The 22,991-nt window shown below is 39.9% G+C and overlaps 1 protein-coding gene across 1 annotated transcript in view; it reads right to left on the bottom strand.

Moving 5' to 3' along the window:
* LOC139733111 (periodic tryptophan protein 2 homolog) overlaps window positions 1-22,991 on the bottom strand; it is a 96,394-nt gene that overhangs the window by 14,239 nt on the left and 59,164 nt on the right. The window contains exon 17 of the mRNA XM_071643958.1: window positions 18,971-19,202. Coding sequence (XP_071500059.1) covers window positions 18,971-19,202 — 232 coding nt within the window. The remainder of the gene's footprint in view (window positions 1-18,970; window positions 19,203-22,991) is intronic.

A 22,991-nucleotide genomic window follows, 5' to 3' on the forward strand; every position in this document is an offset into this window, starting at 1 on the left:
GCACATGAAACAGTCTCTTCCATCCACTTTTTTGTGTGTGTTTTGTTTCATGCCTACCGTTTCCTTGTGTTAGACTGATGAGGCAGATGTGTGGATGAAATAACTACTGCTGCTCATGTTAAAGTGTACTAATACCCTGAGTATTATGTTTGCTATATTTGTAGAATATATTTGAAAACATGCCCTCCCCAAAATATCACAATTTTTTTGTCACTCCAATTTTTATTTATTGGTGTTTAAATGTATCATTTAAAGAGTAAAAAAAACCAAAAACGACTTGAAATAGACAAGTCGATCACCCAATTCTTTAAATCGGAACAATCGCGCTATCAATATTTTTTTCCAAATATATGTCTTCAATGATAGTGATATGCAATGCGTGCGCATGATCAGCTAACCAATCGACATGGAATCTCGATATTATTTGCAAAAACTTATGTGTATAGCTAGAACACACACACATCAGAACAGGGGCTTACGGAGCAGAACTGAAACCTGTTGAGCACAAGTGTCAAATTGTTATAGAGATACACCATGTATGATCTGAGTTATCAAAATATGCATACTTTCAGGGAGTATCACAGGTGAATTATAGTTGTTGTTTTTTTTGTGTGTATTCTAGCTGTACAAATATTTGATTTCCAAGGTATTGGTACACTTTAAAGACCCGAGTCACGTTGTGAGAGATAGAGATGATATGGATGTATTTCAACACACATGTCGAATTGTGATACATTTGCTATGAAAACTTTAAACAATAAAACAAAAATATTAATCAAACAAAAAAATAGATGAAAAACATACCACTAGGTGGTTCATTTCATTTCATCTATTACTATCATCAACAAGAATTGATGACACTTTGGTGGTCCCAAGGTGATCAAAAGTACTGTATACGCCGAATATTTCGCAAGGTTTTTATTTTCGCGAATTTCGCGAGTCGGGTGCTACTCGCGAAATTAAATACACACGAAAATATTGACTCTGATCCCGATGTGGATGTGACAAACGCGTGTACATTTCTCTGTTCAGTGCAGGACTCAACGATCGCGAATTTAACCACTCGCGAAATCGTCGGGAATTCCCAATTCGCAAAAATTTAGACTCGCGAAATATATGGCGTATACAGTATGTGACCATGGTGTCAGGTATATCAAATGATCTTTACAATTTGATGTGAAAAAGAAAATGGTGCATACATTAAAGCTCAGAGATATGATTAACAAATTGCTTCTTTTTCACCGATTTTGAGCTAATATCATTGTGACAACAAAATACCCTCAGAGAAATTTGGTTGGAAGATCAAGAGCCGCTTTGTCAAAGTGAAATTTGCAGTGAAATGGTTTATTTGGGGGGGGGGAGATACTGTCTTAGAGTTGTCCTAAAAGACTCCTTGTACATTACAAAAAAAAAAATCTTTCATACTGTAGATGAGTAAGAATATCACACAAACAAGTTTTTATCAAAAATAATAAAGACCCAATCAAGACCAAGTGCTCACAAAAAATATAGCAAGCACTAGTCCATCAAGTAAATGGGATCAATATGCAGTTAACTAAGCTTATCAAAATATTGTTCTCTTAGTGCTTGCTAATCACTATACCAGTAATTTGTAATGTAAATCTTAATTTTTGCAGTAACATCTTGTGAATAGCTTTAGCGAGGTAGAAGGGGAAATCATTGCAATATATTTGTATACATATTTTGAATGTATTTCTGGGAATTCCCCCGAAGCCGGAACCATACACAAGCTCCACATGACATCATTTGACAGACTGTGAATCCATAGACGTAAAGGAGAATTCCAGAGAAAGTGACAAAATGTTTGACAATGTTTCAAATGAGTGAAGGGGAAGCCTTGAAAAAAAAAAACAAGCAAAAAACTGGCAGAAAAAAAGTCACTCCGGCACAATAATGTTCGGAGAGTGAATCGCCAGTGTTTTTATTTGACAGGGACTGAGTGGAATGTGAGTATTTGCCGACAGGATGGAACCCTCTTGCATGGAAGAGGTAATCGACGTTCAGAAAGGCTTGTGTCTCTTGAGGCACTTGGTTCCTGCATACATCACGCTAGCAAAAACAAAACAACGTAAAGTAATAGTCTGTCTTGCCAATCCTGAATTTGTCCACCTCACATGACACCTACTTAGGCAAAAAAAAAAAAATTGTTGCATTGGCGTAACCCGCCCGACCCTAAAAATTCCGCCGACCCCATGTTTTTTTATTATTTTTTTTGCTATCGATATCAAATATCTTATTGATTGTGATCGCGATCGCACAAACCCAGAAGTGGAAACGGCTCTGGGGATATCGGATGCACGAGGGAGAGATCTAGCGCCTCGCATAAGCCTTCCTTGATCAGTACGTCACCTGTTTCCAACACGGACGCGTACTCTAACAAGATTTATTCAGTGTATACGTAGCATTCAGACTGCGATGTATTGTGCACAGTTTTGCCATAGGTTTCTTGTGTGGAGAACTTACACGAATCTGTATATGTGGGACTGTAATAGAGATCGCCGTGTGCGATGAAAAGATCGTACATATGGGTCAATTTGCATCTATCTTATCTAAGTCAAAATAGTAAAATATGAAGTGAAAACATTCAGGATAGGGATTTCAACATCTTTAAATTCTGTGAAGGGATATAATTCCAGTAATATCGGCCTCATAAATGATTTGTAGAATAGATGAACACAGCACATTCGGTGCAGCAGTTTTAACTGTTTACTGAGCTGAGCACGAGTTTTACACGTAAAATGCAGGTAGCAAAAAAAAAAAAAAAAAAAAAAAAAAAAAAAAAATCCGCCCGACCGACCCTATTTGAAAATCTCATGTTACGCCAATGCAACAATTTTTTTTTTTGGCCTTATGATAGAGACCGTGAATATCATGTTCCGGCAGTCTTACTTGAAGCCTGCTTTGCATTGAGCATTTTTTCTTAAAGGTAAACCGCGGTCAAAAAGTGAGATGATGACAATGAAGATTACTCCACAGGGTTTCTACACCACAGGAAATGAATCCATCCCTCCATACTTCAAGGTAACTCGGTGATTTATTGCCGAGACTGCAAGGTTGTGTTGAGGAAAATCATCAATTACTCTCTAGGGCATGCATACTTTACACAGGGACAGGAGAATGGAAAAAGAAATGACTACGAAGAAAATAGGCCAAGAGCTGGTGGGTAGGGGAAGGGGGAGAATCCTTGGCGATAATTGGCCCATGCTTTACCCACGACGATTCATCATTTATCCCCTCTAATTTCATGCCAACAGTGGCAGCCCAAACAATTCAAGGCCAGAATCGTCTCCTCTAGAAATACCGAATGTCAGCAAAGTAAACGCACCCATCTTTCTCCCTACGTTGCCCTCTATCTCTTTTTTTGTCCATTCACTCTTCTTACTCCATCTCTCCTCCTTTATATTTCTATTCCTCTTTATCTCTCCCCATATATCCCTCTCCCTGCATGTCTCTCCCTCTATATGTTCACCCCTACCAAACCAGAAGTCTCATGTTGCAACCACCTTTTCCCCTGTATACCTCCCCTTATATGTCTCTACCTTTATGTGCCTTTCTCTAATATGTCTCTCTCCTGTCTTTCTCCCTGTAATATCTTTCCCCCAGAAATATCTCTCCCCCTCAAATATCTCTCCCCCATATCTCTTTCGCATATATCTCCCCATGTCTCTCCCTTATATATCTCTCTCCCATATATCTCTCCCTGTCTCTCCCCATATATATATATCTCTCCTATGTCTCTTCTTGTTCCTTCCCTATATGTCTCCCCCTCCCCTAGGTCATTCTCTTATATGTCTCCCCCACATCTCTTTCCTTTTATGTCCCTCCCCTGTTTCTCTCCCTTTATATCTCCCCCATGTGTCTCTCCCCCATGTTTCTCTCTCCTATGTCACTCCCCTGTCTCTCTCCTCTGTAACTCTACCACCCCCACCAGCCCCCCTCTCCCATCTCTCTCTACCTTATGTCTTTCCCTTCTGTGTCACCCCTCTATCTCTCTCCCTATATGTCTCCCCTATGTCTCCTTCTATGTCTCTCCCCCATTCTTAAACTACGTCTTGTTATAACCATCTCTTCGATAATCCATTTAATGTTGTTTTCCTAATCTGAAACACAAGAGCAGCTAAATTGCCTTTCTATTATATCTGCCAGGTTCAATTTCCTGTGGTAGGGGAAAAAAAAAAGAAACCCAGACAAACAAAAAACCAGAACAAATAGGGCTGCATTCCTTCAGATCGCCTTGAGTGTTTCAGACCCCTGCAAAACATACCTCAAGTGAAGCCTCAATCCTGGTGCTAAGGAAACATTAACCACGACATGGCCTGAAAATGAGTCCACTTTTTTCCATACAGTCCAGAGCTGTAATGACAGAGGTGGGGTGTTGCTACAGACTTAGCTTTTTCCCATAATTCCTGTTGCATTTCACAAAGCCATCCCATAGCTGATTAAATCTTCATTCTTTTAATTAATATGGCTGACCTTTTTAAAGCTCACTTTTCCATCTCAAGCAACAAGTCCTCAATCTTACATATAAACTAAAACTATTGGTTCATTTACGAGAACTTCCCCAAGTCAGTTAAGTTTTTATATTCACTAGTTGAATACTAACCCTCCTGCCCCCAACTAAAAAAAAAAAAAAAAAAAAAAAAAAAAAAAATGTTTAAAAATGAAGGGAAGGCCCAAACAAGAATACCAGGGTCCTATTGCATAAAACTTTTTACATAAAAAAAAGAAAAGAAAAAAACACTCTGGTACAAAATGAAACTCAGGTTAGCATGATTCTGTCAATGACTTTGACACAGGAAAAAAACTGTGTTAAAAATAACCTGAGTTTTCTCAGATTCAAAATCTTCTGCAACAGGCCCCACATGCCTAAAATTCAGTAAATTTCATAGATTTGGCTTTTCCTAGCACACATCCTTAAGCTCCGTGGGTTAAAACTCAAATGTGTCCACTTTTCTTGCTGTTTTCATTGACTGCTCCAGTTACCTTTTGTTGCCGACTGACTAAATATAGACAAATTACTTGAAATGTTGTTTTTCAATGAGTTTGACATTTAATGCATCATGTCACTTTACCCATCTCTAAATAGCTCAATTAAAAATTCCCCAGTTACAAAGACTATTACTCTTTAGGAATAAGAGGAGTCTTCATTTTTCATCACTGCTGTTTTGGTATACGTGTGATTACATTTATATAAGAAGCCATTTCATTACCCCATGGGCATACTTCCTATCATGAATACACCATGAATGATGATCTCCAAATAAACAGTTCAACCTGTTCTGAATTGAGTTTTGTCCTGTTTAGGGATGTAGCCTTCATTCATCTGGTCTGTGTGGCTGTTTGTCTCATCTCTTTCCCTACAGCCACCATTACTGAAATTATGTTTTGTTTTACAATTTGATTGCTAAGCCATGGGCTGACATTGAAATCCTAGACTGTGTGAAAGGCCTTCATCTTAATATATCTCATGACAATAATAAAAATATACCGACAGCAGGACTTTCATCTTTTTTTTTATACATAGGTAAAAATACAAAATTATGTACTAAGGCTACTTATAGTGAAGATCTTGGTAAGATGTGAAGTTGTTATTGTATGTGCACATAGTGAATAAACACACCATTTTATAGAACACACACATTTAATCACATCCTCAAGCAAAAAGCAACAGCAACCTTGAGTAGATAAACACTAGTCTGGTATCAAGGCTGTCTTGTACATATATGTAGATTCCTGTGAACTTCAAGAAAATATTCATCATGCATCGAATCAGATGGATCAAGAGCACTTATCAAATAATTTTCATTCAAAGAGAGCAGAACCTGTAAAGGTAATACAGTAAAAGCAGTCAGCCAATTCCTCTTGCATTGGTGCAATTTAGAGCTAAGTGTAGGTAGCTATGTTATGTACCAGGGCGGTGCACTATCGATTTATGTACTACAAGATGTACACGAACTACATAAATCATCTAGAATGTCCCTTTCAAGGTGATGAAAGGTTGTGCCCCTTCACCTCCTTTCTGCAGCCTACTCACAATAAAGTTTTCAGAAACTCTCGACTCTCAGGACGAATTATTTCATGCCACGCATGCCCGCAAGGGCAGGGGGGAGGGGGTGGTTTGACCTTCCAGGGTCTCGGGGTAAGCCGCTCTAAACAGAAGCATCAAATATCAACGACGGCGCGCAAGTCGCCGTAACAATTGGATCTCAATTGCATCAAAGAGGGGATACGGCAGGTCCCTCACGCCTGTGGCCCTCGCCAGCCGATTGGCCTCTGCTCTCCCCCGACGAGATTTAAGAGGGATATTCGCTCTCCCCACTAAAGGGGGGCAAAAGGGAAGCTCGCCAAATTGTCACATGGAATGCCTAATCTCATCACCGGAAATCTACAGCGAATGCACTGCCCTCAGAGATCCGCCTGCAATATATTCACATGAGCTGTACAGGAGGGCTTTCCTGTAACAAATGTAACCTTGCAATAGATTTTCTAACTCTCTCTCTCTCTTTCTCGCTCATTTTCTTTTGCACTAGTTTCTTTATTTCAAGGTGAAAGCTTTGCCCCTAAAACTAAATGGATAATGGAAGCTGGCAAGATATTTGTCTCCTCTGTCAATTTCAGGATTGCTTTGTGGAAAAAGCAAAAGTCTCAAATGCATGTTTGCATATTAGTCGCAGCCTCCTCTATATAACAAAAGTGATACAATATCTCCTTCTCAGAAAGGTCCCATTTAATCATTCAAAAGTTTCCTGCACTCAATAATAATGATTTTACTTCAAGATGCAAGAAACTAATTTTCTGTCAAGCTTCAAGCAAAGTTGTCGACTTCATGACAGAATGTAGCTCTACCGAATGTGATCATCCCAAAACTAATAGGCAAAACTTGAAGGGGATTTGTTTTTTGTGATGCTGGCAAAATCATGCTGCGGGGATGACAAACTTTTTCTGACTTGGGCAAGGGACTTTTGTAATGACATAAAAAAACTGGAAAGATTTCAAACTATCAAACCATTCCCTGACACTTAACTGAATACATCCCTGGCAGAAATGTCAGATCCTCAAATCATAACCTTCTACCCAGCTACTCAATAACTCGAAATCAAGCCGATGCTAGAGCCTTCAGTTACAGCATCAAAGCTGTGGAATAATCTCCCCTTGATATTAGGCAGTCTGTATCCACAAACTACAATGTACTTTGAAAAAAGCTCTGAAAATGTGTTTCAATCAAACATCCAGCGCTGCACAGAGATGCGTGTATGTGTATGTGTATATGTACATGTATGTACAATTACACAAATATGCATATTAAAAGTGCCTGCATGGGCCTAGTGTGTGATGTCCAGATGGATTGAAGCTTGGTCAAAATGTTTTAATTTATTTTTCTGTATGGTGTTTATAAATGCTCAATTTTTGTGATTTTGTAAGTGCTCTGAGTCTTAAGGATGGAGCACATCAAACATTAATTGTATTTTATTGCATATACAGTCATCATTATTATTATGTCCTTATCATTCCCTCATTCTTGTTCTTTATCTGAATTCAAGTGACCCAGATAGTTGTGGGCCATCAAGAGGTTGTAGGTCAATGAAAGCATGCAATCATACCTTGAATGATTTGACAAAGACCATTATAATGCCTCTCCTTAACTGAGAATTTTGTCATCTGTTTGAACTCTCAAAACAAGACATAATTTTTTACTCACATGAAAATGTATGGGCAGGGCTGTGTTCTGAATGATCAAACGATGAGGCAAAGATTTTACGCATTCTTCCTACATACCATGTAGCACAAACTCACTCTTGCTTCTTTCAAAAACTCTCTCTCTCTCTCTAAACGATTATAAATCATTCTGACAGAAAGCACAATTTCAAGAAATATCAGAACATCTGCAAGCCTGCAATACTTTTTGTTCCGATGGAAGCTCAACATCATTCCACGTTACACCGTCTAGCAGCCATGGCATCTGGAGGGCACAAAATTTCTTCTTCCCGGCTTACTGCAGATCGGTGCAAGGAGTAGCGAAACCTATCCCATCATCCTCTAGGATAATGGGCCAGTATTTTGTGGTGTTTTTTCAAATCCATGGATGTTTCTGGGCCAAATGCCTTGAGATGAGCTCACTCTTTCACCTGCTTCTTTCATTTTCTGAAATTTGAGTTGACCGCTTTCGGTGCAGCTAGGTGACCCCAAGGCAAAGTCGCTGTCAATGTTTTAGGTTGTCATGGATAGAGTTTGTGGAAAAATTATCCATCAAAAATGCCAGGAAACTGGAATTTTATTGGAATGTGCACTGGAATGGTGAAGAAATGTGGGTGCAATAGCCTGGATATGCGATGGAGTAGGTAATGCTAATATGTTACAAAATAACAACTACAGCGACGTTGAAACATGGAATTCAAGTTAAACGGTAGATTCTAAAAGGCAGGCGTAGGATGAGATTTCAGCAGCAAAATTGATGGACGTTTATTGTCCTTTGCATACTACACCTCAAAAACTCATTCTCTGCCCCATTTTTCATGCCTGGACTTTTTCCCACTGCCAGTACAGACAACACTAGGTTCTCCATAAACTCCACTGAACTGCACAAGGAACAGTAGAGGGAGTTTTGCGATATTTGCGCATCGCCGTGTTTGTATATGCTTGTGCAAGCCTTCACGAGTTACTTCCAGTGGTGTTGCTTACTGTTCAATGTTTAACATTGATAAGTGATCACCTCACCCCCCCCCCCCAAGCATGCAGCATAAAAGATGGCAACTCCTTGCCATAAGGAATGGTGGAGCACACAGTCAAGTTGCCTCTATCTCTCTGTATATATCTCTCTCTCATTCTCCTCTCGTCAGCTGAGGAGAAAACGAGGGTCTCAGCGCACAAACACTTGTGAATCGGGGCGATTGGGGACATACAATAGCTTGCAGCCATCCAACACATTTGACGTCGCATGCGCGGCTGCAAAACACGCCCCGCCGGAAAATGAGAGCATTTTCAAAGTTCAACGACACCGCTGGGGCCCATTCCTAATGAATGGGCGAACAAAAGAGCAAATGAACGAAGGAATGAATGAATAAATGAATGAATGAATAAGTGAATGAAAGAGCCGGGCTCTCCAGGGAGAAAAGTCAAGGTTGCTTCCACCACAGAGCAAGAATCTGCCTATTTCTCATACTAGCCACTTTGGAAATGATTCTGTATGATGCTCTTTCAGTCATCACCGCGTGCCTTTATATGGGTGATTTTTTTTTTTTTTACACCAAAAAGAATTTTGGTACTTTTTTTTCCTGTCCTTTGGAAAAGGAAAGCTAGAGAAAGTCAGTCATTGCATCTTTTTGTATTTCCATCATTTCTTGCATGTTGCTCGTTCATCATTCTACATGATACATCCAAAATATACCTCACCAAGAGAATATAGACTCTATAAATGTCACCCTCACTCACAAGTGGTTGTCCATCTTTATTAAAACAAGCTGCTGTATATATGCCATATATTTCCAGCTGAGTCTAATTTTTTTTTGAATCAGAACTTCCTGACAATTTAACAAACACAAACGAGAGAAAACTGACCAGAAATGAATATAATTTATTAGTGGAAAAATGAGCAAAGAAAATGGGATTCCATCGGGATTCGAACCCGAGACCCCTGGATTGCTAGCCCGGTGCTCTACTGACTGGGTAGAGCATGGTAAAGTTGGTAGAGCACCAGACTAGCAATCCGGAGGTCCCGGGTTCGAATCCCAATGGAATCCCATTTTCTGTGCTCATTTTTCTAATAATAAATTTCATGAGTGGTTAAATTCATGGTTGTGTAATACAGCAATGGATATAGAAATGTATGTGTGCATGTTGCATTCATGTCAGGATTAGAATTAATATTTTCCTGCACTGTTAAATTTGTGAATAGCATCCAACTCATGAAATTCACAACAATTAAAAATAATTTGAAAAATATGTCATATAAAGTATTGACATTTCAGTTTATTTCTGCTGCAAGTGCTCTGTTTATACAGTCAGCTATCTTTCCTGCTAAACATAAGAGAACGATTCATGCTTCACCTGGCAACTCATAAGAAATTCCTATGGTACTTAATAAAAAGCAAGCAGGGCGGGGGGGGGGGGGGGGCATCATGTCACTGTACGGTAATCTAGTTGTCAATCTCTGGAGATATGAAAATATGCTGACGCATGGTATAACACATTGTACTCTGAAGGTAGAATCTACACATTACGTTAGAAATGGAGCAATTCAACTCATTTTGCATGCTTTACAAACATACTTCAGATCAACTCGTATTTTTCATCTCAAAGTCAAATGTATATATATATCAATTTGGCCAAAGAAAAAGAGTTGAATATTGTACAAGCATTCCAATAATTGTCAGCTCTGTGCAGAAAGAAGCATAGGATCTATCACCATGAGTGAGAGGAAACTTACATCATCTTTATTACAATATATGATAATAAACCAAGATGAAAGAAGAGAAAATAATGCCTCCGGCGCCTTTCGGGCGGAGGCATAATAAAAAGCAAAAATTAGAGTATGGGACAAAGTGAATATTGAAGACAGAAACAGACAAGATGAAACAAAGGAGGACAGGAAACATGAGGAAAGAAGATTTGTTGGGATGTGTGTCATTTCAAGAAAAAAAGAATAACAATAAAAAAAAAAAATTGTGATGGTTCAAAAGCGACATTAAGCTTGCACTTTCAAGTCCCGGCGATGTTCACGAAAGCATAGCAGTATGGAGTTTTGGATAGCAGGTTGGAGCCCCGCCGTCATGTTCGGCCACACTTCAATTTGTCAGGTGACACTCGATCTCTGTCACATGACACTTGATCGGAGGCGCCTGTGCAATGTCGCACAAGTACACCGCTGATTCATCCTTTCATCCCGCTTGGGAATGCGGAGAAATAACAGTCCCAGTTTTACAGTTTTAAAGGCAGTATCCCTAATTTGCAAGGGGGGGGGGGGGGAGAGGGGTGGGAGGGCATGCTGGAATCCTCTGGAACCAAAATCCTTTATTCACCAAATACCAGTATTCATTACATTTCACGGCGGTTACATGCGACCTCTAAAAGTCGATGGATACAACATGCACACGTATCATCCCCTATACATGATGCCTACAAGTAGTTACACACAACACACAAGATGGTATCACAAATAGTCAGAAACTCTAGTGTAATCGTTATGTCTTGCTTTTATAAGTTTAACAATTTATGAAATGCTCTTACAAGTTCCAAATCCCCAAAAAGATCAAAACTAGAAATTATGCCCACAAAATATGATGTAGAAAGTAAACTCAACTTGCAACTTGGAGTGACAATTCATGACACTGGTGAAATAACATCCCAAATTGGTAGTTATGATATATCTTTTATCTTTAAAGAGAGATCTTTATCACACGGTGACTGAAAAATGCAGGAAGCTTTTGAAGATGATTTTTTTAAAAAAATTCTCCAAGCACTTTTTCTCATTCACAAAGAATGTACACAATGCAGAGGCTAGAATGCTACAGCTGTAAAAGGTATGTTACTCTGAGCACAAATGCAACTTTCACACAAGCTTGATGGACTTTTTCAAACTTGTATCTCTTACACATCTTCAGATAAACTACTGATGTTACTTACTCTAACTGTACCAATTGGTACCAATCCACACTAGTCAGCCATGGGGTAGTTACACTTTAAATACTTTACTTAATATATCTGAAAATGATTTCATAGTATCTTCAGCCTTACAATATGTACCTGCCTTTTTCAAAGAGATAGCCATGAAATGCAACAAAAGAGAAATAGTGTAGAATCTTTATCTGTGATTCCTCACAGTCGCACTTCCTCTTTCCTGCAATCCTCAAAATTTCAATTTAAGCAACCATGATGTACCCTATACAGGGCTGCCAACATTCACTGACTCGCTGAACTCAGGAAAGCTCGAACAAGCAATCAGGGAGATACTTGGCCATTATGTGCATGTCAATGGGCCAAAGTAATTTCCAAATTGGCGAGGTTCTTACATTTTCTCATCCAAACATGAAGACATATCTGAAATTTTCAGAAAGCTGGCTGCAGAATTGTGAAGATTTGGCAGCTCCGCTCACAAATTTTCAGGTCAACATTTTTTTCAAATAAATATCATGTATTCTTTCACTTCACACCTTTGCATTCAGCTCTTGATTACCTTCCACACATTTCAGTTACAACTTGGCGAGGCGAGGTGTTGCCTAACCCAGATGCCGGGGGGTTCGAAATGACCGCTTTCCCCTGTTTTCTCGTCAACACACTGTTTACAAAGGCCCGCCATTAATTCTCAATTTAAACACCCGCCCTGATCCCAGCACGGGACGAGCCAGGGCATTTGTAAACAGCGTAATTGGTCGCAGGCAGCGCAGATCACGGTCGAAGGTGGACGCTTAATAACAATGCGGTCAACGGTGGGGTCTCACTCGCAATATTTGTGGGCATACCGGAGAGAGGAACAGGGGCAAATGGCCGGCATGGTAGCAAACATTCAATGAACCCAGTAGAGCCTTGCGTACGATAGAGAGATAGATAGAGAGAGACATGCCGTGCGCAATTTAATCAAATCTGCCCGAGGTATTCTCAAGTTTCACTGTTTTTTGTCTTCTTGACACTTAGCTCTAGGATCCTCTCTTGAACAGCCACTGTTTCTGTGCAAAACCCTCCTTTAAAATGCCACTTTGGATCAGATGGGTGCTTGCCCGATAATAGAATGTCATCTTTACTGCAGGATAGGGCCAGAGAATGGGGGGGGGGGGGGTACAGTTATCATTGTTCTAGATGGTTGTAATATAACTACGATTGATACAAAAATTGACAGCTAAGGCATGCTCTATTGGAGCAGGGAACATAAATTCATCAGGTAGTTACACACTTAAAAGCTCTTATTTGTCTCCATACTGCAAGCTACAATGCTGTGTTGATATCTTCATTAGATCGAGAAAGCTTATGCCCTCACTATCATACCCTCATATCGAATGTGATCACAGACATTTTTAGTGTCAAGAGGTTCCTGTTTTCCTTCATACTGAAACCTTGGCAAAAATGACAATAACTCTCGAGGAAACAATCCCTTTACTAGACATATTTAACAAAAACAAAAGAAGGAAAACAGCAACCCTGCTTGGAGCAAATCAAAATCACTCCCTTACCTAGCAAACATTGCCAAACATATTTTCCATGACTAAACAGAACAGACTAGTTGTACTAAAAAATCTTAAAACTCCTCAGGAAAAGATGTAAATACAGGTAAACCTTTTCTGTAATAAACAAAAATAAATGGATGCTTCTTTTCCTACAGTCTATGATCAAACCATTGCATTCACCTGCTCCCTCCAATTAAGTTTTATCAGGCAGGAATTCACATAGCATTCATCAGTTGTTACTCTGCAGGGAAAGCCTCTGGCAAGCTTTGTGGTTGCTAAGTCAATCTTTTGTGAACCAAGGTATGCATAGAATTCGAATATATCTTACAGAAGCAGCCTATTCAAAAGTAATATACATACAGCCTTTACAACCCCTCCCTTCCTAGCCACAATTGATTAATGATAAACAGCTGGGAGCATTCCTAAGAACATTTCTATGTGCTAGGTGTTGGCCTCGAGAAGAAATTAACACAATACCAATGCTGGGGGAATTCTTTCAAACATTCCAGTCACTGATTGAAAGATGCCAGGTGTTACGACAAAAGCCCAGGGTCCTGCTTTGTCAAAGCAGTTCACAACAAAACACCACTTCACACACACACACACACACACACACACACACACACACACATATTCCACTTCACACATATAATCAATTTTCATTCATTCCTTGAATGCTGTTCCTAACCAGCAGAAAGCTGGCACCTTTGAGCCTGTATGGCATAGCAACCACTGAGCGTGCAAACTGGATTTAAAAAAGATACTTTCTAATGTTTTCAAATCTAAGTTAAAAGGATACCTTTTTCTGCTCAGAACGTAGTAACACGCTACCCCATCCACCCGTACATACTCAAAAACACTTAAACACTTGGGATGCATTTTATATACTATTAGTTGTTGCTATGTTGTGCAAGCCTCAGGCAAGCTTTCTGACTGGCAGGAAAAGTCGCTGTCATGGAAATATGCATAAAATTTGAATACATCACTGAACTGGTCTAAAGATACTTGTCTTCACGAGGAATAGGGGTAATAGAAAATTAAGTTCTCAGTGAAAATTTAATCCAGAATTCATACATTAACAGCTGCTGTTTCCATGGCTACAACCATTCAGTACTTAAGCAATCACTGCAAGACAGATTATCATTAGCCAAGGTCACACTGGCAAAACTATGAGAAGCTTAACTTTGAGAACACTTAATAGTGAAGTTTGCTCGTTCATTCACACTGGTGGCCAAACTTCTCGAAGTTTCAATTCTCAAAGTTTGGGTCATGGGTGCGCATGCGCAACAAAGAAGAAAGAATACACCATTTGACAGCTGTAAGGCAGGGCAAACAGGAATTAGACCAGTCACATGACAAACTTTGCGAAGTTTCAGCTGCATGTGTTCAGACTGCTCAAACTTCAAGAAGATTTGCGGGGGTTTTGGAAATTTCCCTAGTCATACCACTGGTGGGAAGTTTTGTGGGCAGTAATAGGGAAGTTTGTGGTCACAGTGGCAAAAGTTTAAGAACTTCAATTCCAAGAACTTAATAGTTTTGCCAGTGTGAATGTAGCTATTGAAATTTTCAACAATTTTACCGGTAAACATCTCTGTGAGAATCAGGCTATGCCAGAAATCTACCAGGTATATCAAATACAGCAATAACACATGTTGTAATAAAATGGGCAGATCTGTGACTTATCACACTTTTCTTGGTCTTTCCCCTCTTCTTTTCCCACCCCTCCCTCATAAAAGGAAACGACATGGAGAATTTCAGATACCTGACACATGGACAGTAATACATTGATGTCTTAGGCATGTTGATCAATTGAAACATAGAACGATACAAATAGATAAAGACATGTAAATATATATAGTTTGATAGATGGGGAATAGAAAAATAGGCTGTACCAAAATACATGTTGAAGTTGTAACAAACATATGCTAGATCAATTAATTAGGCATCAAGAGAAAGAGACGAAGAGTCTGTACAGCACACCAAAATAAACAGAAAAGAGAGAAGAAAGAAAGAGGAGAGAAAGTCTCATAACTTAAATACCCTGCAGAGGGTATTACAGGGAATCTTCACGCGTGGTCAGAAAAGCCAACTCACTAATGAAGAGAAATCTTTAAAACGCCTGCCCCTCATAAAGTAAAAATAGAGAGACAACCTTAGTTGAGATTACAATTCTGCTAATAGCCTGTTCTCTCTCTCCGCAAACCATCTCAATATTCGGTAATTGATCTCCCAAACACTTGTCATCGTAAATGGCAATTTTGTTTAATCCGTACGTCTCGGGGGCCCCAAAGGAGTGCGAGGCGAAGTATGTCTTGCGGACAGGAAGTTGATTGCACCGTTAGTGGAGCTTCAATTAATTGACTCTCCTCAAAATGTTTCCACAAGCCCACTTAATTTACTTCCGACGGATGGCCACGGGGTGTCGGTGGAAAAGTGACTAACACACTCCAGGATCAATATCGGCCATTGCGAAAAGGAACAAAAAGACCGACCTTTTATCTTCAATTTAGCACCCTTTCTAGAGACACAAGCAAAGACTTTTAGAGCTTTTTCTCTTTTACTAACATTCTCACCTAGAAAAGCAAACAACATTACACGCAGAAATGTAAGACAAAGGAATTCCATTCATTCTATCTGATTTACAACAAATTCAAGGTCATAGGCTGCTCTTAACTTGACTGTTTTTTTAGGTTTGGTCCTCACTTGTGTAATAATCATCTTCACATTCCTTCTGCAATGGTATCATCTGATTCTGCTTTCACCTTTGAAGGCCATTAGGCCACACATATCCTAGCAGCTCAAATCAACTAAAACACTAGCATCTATGGGACTGGGAGCATGACATTTCTTCTTTTCTTCCTTCACTGGTGGTTTCAGGGCTGTCATCTCTCACTCATTGAGAGTGAGACTCACTCATTTTGGTCCTTTCTCACTCTAAATTTTATTTCATTTGCATGCATTTCTATTGATCTCACTCATTTTGACTCCTAAATTATAGCATTGGCCTATGGGAGTCTCACTCTCAACTAGTTTCCAATGTTGGCAGCCCTGTCAGGTTTCCAAAACCAGCTAGTCTTGCATCACGAGTTTGCTGGTCTGTAGAATTCATTGTCGACGCGGCGCTACACGTACCTTCTCGTATCACATCATAATCATGTCTACCTTCTTCTCTCGCCACAATCAATACACTACTGTAGGGTGCTTACTGCAACTACTATATACTGCATAGACACTTTGGTAGTCAACTGATTCTCATTGAGGACAAGCTGATTTTGCTTTAACACATTTCTGCCAGACACCTGCCGAGTTTACTTCAAGGACTGGTCTTCAGTGGGTTAACGATATGCCAAAATATTGCCTTCCATAACACCAATGAATTGAATATCATCTCTGAAGTAGGAAGTGGCTTACTTTGCTGCCTGGAAACGGATCATATGCATTTCTCGTGATGTTGCGATGGTTTTCAATAATGAACTTAAATACCTGCAAAATTGCATTGCATGCCCAGATTCCTGAAATACCATGCCTGCAGAAATGAGGCATACACAGCATGAGAGCGTCACATGGATAGTTGTGAGGAAATAGACAGAGAAGTACACTGACCAAAGAGACTACTTCACAAGAGAAACTTAGAGTAAGGATAGAAAGATTTCAAATGAAAAAAAAAAACATAAGGTAGAGACAGATATCTTGGTAGCAGGCTGGAAAGAAGGAGAGAAGAAGGGAAGAAAGGAAGAGAAGGAGAGAGAGATGAAGATTGATGAAGAAATAGGTGCAGATAGAAGGAGATGCAGATACATGTATATCGCTCCAGACATGAGAGTAAATGAATACAGGAAAATGTGTTCGTCTGATCTTGTACATCTCCAGAGACTCCAACTCTCCCGTTTTCGACGGGAGATCTCCCGCCGAAAACCCATTTTTGCAAAATCTCCTGTTCTCCCGCTTGAGATTTAATTTCTCCCGCCCTGGCTCTGTGTCTCCCGTTGGAAAGGATTTCTTACTTATTGCTATTGTATGTTGAAAAAAATAAGCCTTAGATAGCACCAGAGAGCATCTAGAACCCTAGAAACTTCGCACTTCGCACACATAAACTTGGAGTCTCCCGTTTGCTAGGGGTTTCAGGCGGGAGAATCTCCAGATCAGAAGGTGCTTTGGGTTGGAGTCTCTGCATCTCTAACAGAATAAATAATGCAAAACATACAGTCACACACACACACACACACACACACACAGACAAAAGACAGGTGCTCCTCACACGCCAACAAATCATGAAAGCAGGAGGCAGCAAATGAACAAAGTCAAAAATTTTCATCAAGGTGTGCTGAGCTCAGGAGAAGAAACAACCATCATGTACCACAGGCAGATCTTACCAATTCTGTATCAATTTATCTCTGCCCTGAACTCCTTCCATGGTGGTGGTGGTGGGGGGGGGGGGGGGGGAGGGGGTGAGGGATGAAACTTGAAGCAAGGCAGGTATACAAGTGGCATACTGTCACAAGAGGGCAGCATACACACAAACATAGAAGGGGACAAAATCCATGCCTGGTGGTCTACAGTTGCGCTTCTCAACCTTTTTCAACCCGAGGCCCACTTTGGCTGCGAGAAACTATATTGAGGCCCATAGTTAGATCAAATATGAATCTTTTTTATTTCATTTTTGATCGACATCGCAGCCCATCTGGGAGAGCTTCAGGGGTCTACAGCACATGTTCCTTCGCCTGGTTTTATTGCTGTCTGGGACATTCTCTAGGAGACGCACTTGCAGTGTCAGAAACAGAGCAACAAGAGTCAGTTTCTTCAGCCTCTGAGCACATGTAGTTTACACTTCAGTTTTCTGGAGGGGGAAAGGGATTTTCCCCTCTGAATAGCAAACCCATCATACAAGAGTATGGAATGTTGCTTCGAAAAAAACAATATATTTCCTAAATCTAAGCAAGCAGATAAAAATCACATATGACAAGGAATGGTGAAATGACAACTTTTTCACTAAAAGTTGGCAGCATCAAAGAGTTTTGCAGTTTTTACTTCCATTTTGAGCTATCACCATACAACACACGTCTGCAGTGGAGAGAGCATTTAAGTTGCACTTGAAAAAAACACACCCTGATACGTTACACACAGTTTTTCACATACCTATTGTATGCAACATATTTAGCAAGTCTATCTTTAAATTTTTTGCAAATCAGGTCTTCCCAACAATTTTGCGAGTGGTTAGATTTGCGATCGTGGAGTACAGCAAAGGATGGAGAAATCGGTATCATTGATGCAAAATTAACAATCTTGCATTGAAAACAAGAATGCTATATCTAAACTAATGAAAAAACAAAAAACCTCAAGATTTGCAGGCACTGCAATGTAGTCCTAAAATTATTCTAAGATCATTCAAATGAAGCAGACATTCACAGCACTTTTACTACCCGTATTCACTAAGTAATACATGCAAAAACATGATTTAAACACGTGCAAATATCATGTCAGTGTGCTATACATGTGTTGTACTGGTACTGCTATGTAAATAATCATCAGGATCAGTGTTAATATATTAATTTGTTGTAATATTCACAAAAAGCACCAGACTTGCAAAAATTCACGAAAAATAAAAACCCTGCAAAATATATGCTGTACAAAGTATTCATATTGGCCTGTGTCCCAGGGATATAGCCCTAAGCCAACTGTTCATGTGGATAAATGGCTCATTTAATGAATATTGCCTTCAGGCCTCCTTCAATTCTGCCTTGATCGAGAAGGGGAGGGGGGGGGGGGGAGGTTGGAGGAAAGCGTGCAGCACTTACATTTTGCCGAGGCTCTGCACTTTGGTGACCAGTGACTTCTGGAGGGCGGTGAGCATGGCCTGATGGCTGGACGACCCCTGCCGCAGCTTCAGCCGCGTCCCGTGGAGGGTCAGTAGTCGCTCGGCCCACCTCAGGTAGTACTCCAGGTGGGGGGAGGCGGCCAGTTTCCCGGCAACATAGCTCAGCATCTTCTCCACGTAAGTGTCCGGCAGGCTAGCACAGACCAGGTCAACTGGATTGGGGGAAGCACAGGAAAGCAATATACCTTTAGTTAATAAATAAAATATTCTACACCATATTCTTCTTGGGGTACATGTAATACCGAAACTAATTTCTGGACATGTGACCTGGAGAAACCAATATCTACAAAGAAAATTGAATTGCTCCAAATTTCGTAGACAGATTAAAGTTCGTTGCGATGTCATTATTGGGGTCTTCTAATTTCCCTGCAAAACTTGTACACTCAAACCTGCCTTTTTTGGCAGCTACCTGCCATGTACGACCCCTAAAAAAATTTCCCCGAAAGAAAACTTATGTTACAGACCCTGTCTAAAGCGGCCACCTGCCTATAACAACCACTTTTTACATCTCCCTTGGGTTACCACTGAAGACAAGTTTCACCATTCTTTTCCCAGCCTGCTGCATTTACTGTAGAGTCAAACCTGCCCACAGCAAACCTATGTCCATCAGGACTACACAATTTTTTTTCCTTTGAAAGCCTTTAATAAGGTAATGAACCCATCTTTTAATTACCACTTGCCCACAATGACCATTTCACATTAATATCACTTTATACAGAAATTATACAATGATCTTGCTTTAATTACTTATCAACATATACTGAAGACTAGAAATGTCGCTATGGCGACTGGTATGCCTCCGCCATAATGCATGATTCTCTTAATAGGTCTATAGTACATGTGGACAATGTGTGATTACATTTTCACAAAATTGGCAAAATATTAAAATGACATGTTTGTCACAAATGTATTGAATGTTTATCTTCCTTGACCTATGTTTAATTGGATGAATAGGAGAGCATGTATTTGGGGATTTAAGAACTTTAACTTGACTTTGACCATTTCATAAGTTTATGCACTGAGTAATTTTCAAGGTATGGAGAAAAAGCGCAATTTCTGTATTGAACAGTAAATTGTTATTATTTTCATCTGGCCTTTGATTTATAAGAGAATCACTGTCAGGCAGAACATACATAAATTCAACATGTACTAAGTTTCAAGATTACTTGAGCCACTTCCGAGATATGGAGAAAGAAGTAAGTTCAGCACTTTCACTTGATCTTTGACCTTTTGACCTTTGACCTTCTTGGCAAAAAAAAAATCCCAGAGAATCTCTATTGGGTTATACATGCATACATCAAGTGAAAAAAAAAAATAATCTTGCTGGCATTGCATAAATATAAGGAAAATAATAAAATTTTGAAGTATTGCCCTTGACCTTTGACCCCTGACCTTTGACCCCATGAACCCTGAATTCCTTAGATAACCACTGCTAGTCAGTAGATGCATATATACTATGTTCCATGAAGATACCTTGAACAATTTCCAAGATACAGAGAAAAAAGTGAAATTTTAACAATTTACTTGACCTTTTGACCTTTGACCTTTTGACCTCATGACCCCAAACTTTCACCAGAGAATCTTAATTGGGTAGTACATGTATACACTAAGTTTCAAGAAAATATCTTCAGGCATTGCATAGATATGGGGGAAAGAGTAAAATTTTAAGCATTTGACCTTGACCTTTTGAACTTTGACCTTGAGCATGTGCACCCAAAAGTTGATAGGCACAACTTCACCCCCTAATACACATACATGCCAAGTTTCATTAGGATATCTCAAAAGGTTTTGGTAGTTACCCTGTCCACAAAATTCATTACGGACGGACGGAAGGACGGACGGACGGAAGGACGGACGGACGGACGGACGGACGGAAGGACGGACGGACGGACGGACGGACGGACGGACAACCCGAAAACATAATGCCTCCGGCACCACTTTGTGGCGGAGGCATAAAAATCAATCCTTAAAGAAAGGCAATTAACAGCACAGCCCCTCCTCCCCCCCCCCCCTCAAGAAAAGAGAAAAATATGCCAGAGGGAAGAAAATAGCAGTTAAATATAGATAAAGCATTCTTGAATAGTATTCCTACATCATTGCAGCATTGCACACATTTTGAAGAATATGGTAATGTCTGCAAAGAAGCTACCCCTTTACTCCAGAGGGTAGCAAGAATGAAACATTGCAAGGCACAAACAATTGCTGCATCAACTTGCTCCGGCATGAAAAAAAAAAAGAAAGATAACACACAAACGAATTTCATCTTGGCCCCGCGAACTCTCGCAGAAGTCATATCACCCGGATCGGCAGAGGTTTCAAGATACGGCCAATATTGTCCTGGCTTAATGCGCAGGCAATAAAATTAACTGTAGCATGAAATTACATTCAATTACACTAAAATGGGCTGTGCCCTGCAGAGAGGATACCAACAAACAAACATACAAACAAACAAAAGAAGCAAAGCATCTCTCTATCTCTCTTCTGCTCTCTCCTGTTCTATTACAAGGTAATCTCAGCTACATCCCTCCTCCTCCACGAATTGAGTCGGTAGCTGGAGGAGTCTAGTTTCGAGTGATACTGCCTGTAATCGAGGTCTCATTTTAATTGAAACAGGTGGTTTTGCTGTTGAGAATTGTTGCCTGCTACACAGCTAACATCAATTAGGGTGGAAAGTAAAAAAAAAAAAAAATGAAAAGAAAGAGAAGAAGAAAAGACGCAAGGAAAAAATGCATAGCACAGCAGAAACATGTGGTGTACATCTACTAGATTTCTCTGTATATGTCATCTGCCGCATTCGCAATGAACATTTTTCCTGTCTCGACATCATCAGCTGCAATACCCTGTCTGTGTTAAGAAGGTGTAAAGTGAGAAAAAACAAACTTCGGAATGTTTCTGGTTGTCAGTTGATGAAAGAAAAGTGAGGGAGCAACAATTTATTCAAAGGACTTTTGAATAAAAGCAAAACCGAACAGAACATTTTGTGTGTGTGTGTGTGTGTGTGTGTGTGTGTGTGTGTATGTTTGTGTGTGTGTGTTCACAAGTCTATCATATTGGAAAGCTATACAAAAATAAATTAAAATTCTGGCAAATTATGAGAAAGAGGTAGCCATTTAGAACAACGGCAGATCTACAAACCTGGAGACTTGTAGATGTCTCGGTCACACTACTACGGCATCAACATGGGTGACTTTTTTTTTTTTTTTAATTCATTTATTATCATCATTTTTTTTTTCTACAAATCACAAATTTGTATGTGCTTTTTTTTCTCTGTGATCATCATTCACAGATTACCTTCTTCTGTCATGAATCTCAAAGCTGACATGTGCTCTGTATACAAAGAATGTGATTACTTTGTCTAGCCAGGGAGGCTTGTAGTATTCGAAAAAGGAAAGTGGGTACAAAGAAGGCAAGAAATGTGCAACCTGTCACATGACCAATTATCACTGCTTGACATCACAGGTGAAAACATTCTCTGGCTAAAAACTTTGTTGTGGAGAGGGAAAACATAAGAAGTTTGGTATCCTAACATCAACTACTGCCATTCCCCCCCCCCCCCCCCAACAGTGAAAGTAATTAGGCTGCAATAACTTGAGACATTTAATGGTCTAATGATACTAAATCAGTGTAACAGCCTTGCCCTTTTATACACACGCATGCTTCCCTAATCTTCTTTTGCTTTTTGTCGTCTACACGCCACCATTGCCTCACTGTACTACGGGTGCTTTGCTCACGGTTCGTGCCAATGATTGACTGATCGAGAGAGAGAGGGAGAGCTCAGAGAAAACAGTGCGCAGACGCTATGCACAATTTGTCACTCCTCATTTCCTAATTAGGCTCGTCGCCAAGGTGGTCCGACAAGTTGAGATTCAAGGTTGCGCACAGGAGGTTGTGCTCCTTCTGAAGGCACTTCAAAATCAGATAACGAAGGTATCCAACTGCCA

This window comes from Diadema antillarum, unplaced genomic scaffold (genome assembly GCF_040938485.1).
Source record: "Diadema antillarum isolate AM-2024a unplaced genomic scaffold, OU_Dant_1.0 seq00000460_RagTag, whole genome shotgun sequence".
NCBI lineage: Eukaryota > Metazoa > Echinodermata > Echinoidea > Diadematoida > Diadematidae > Diadema > Diadema antillarum.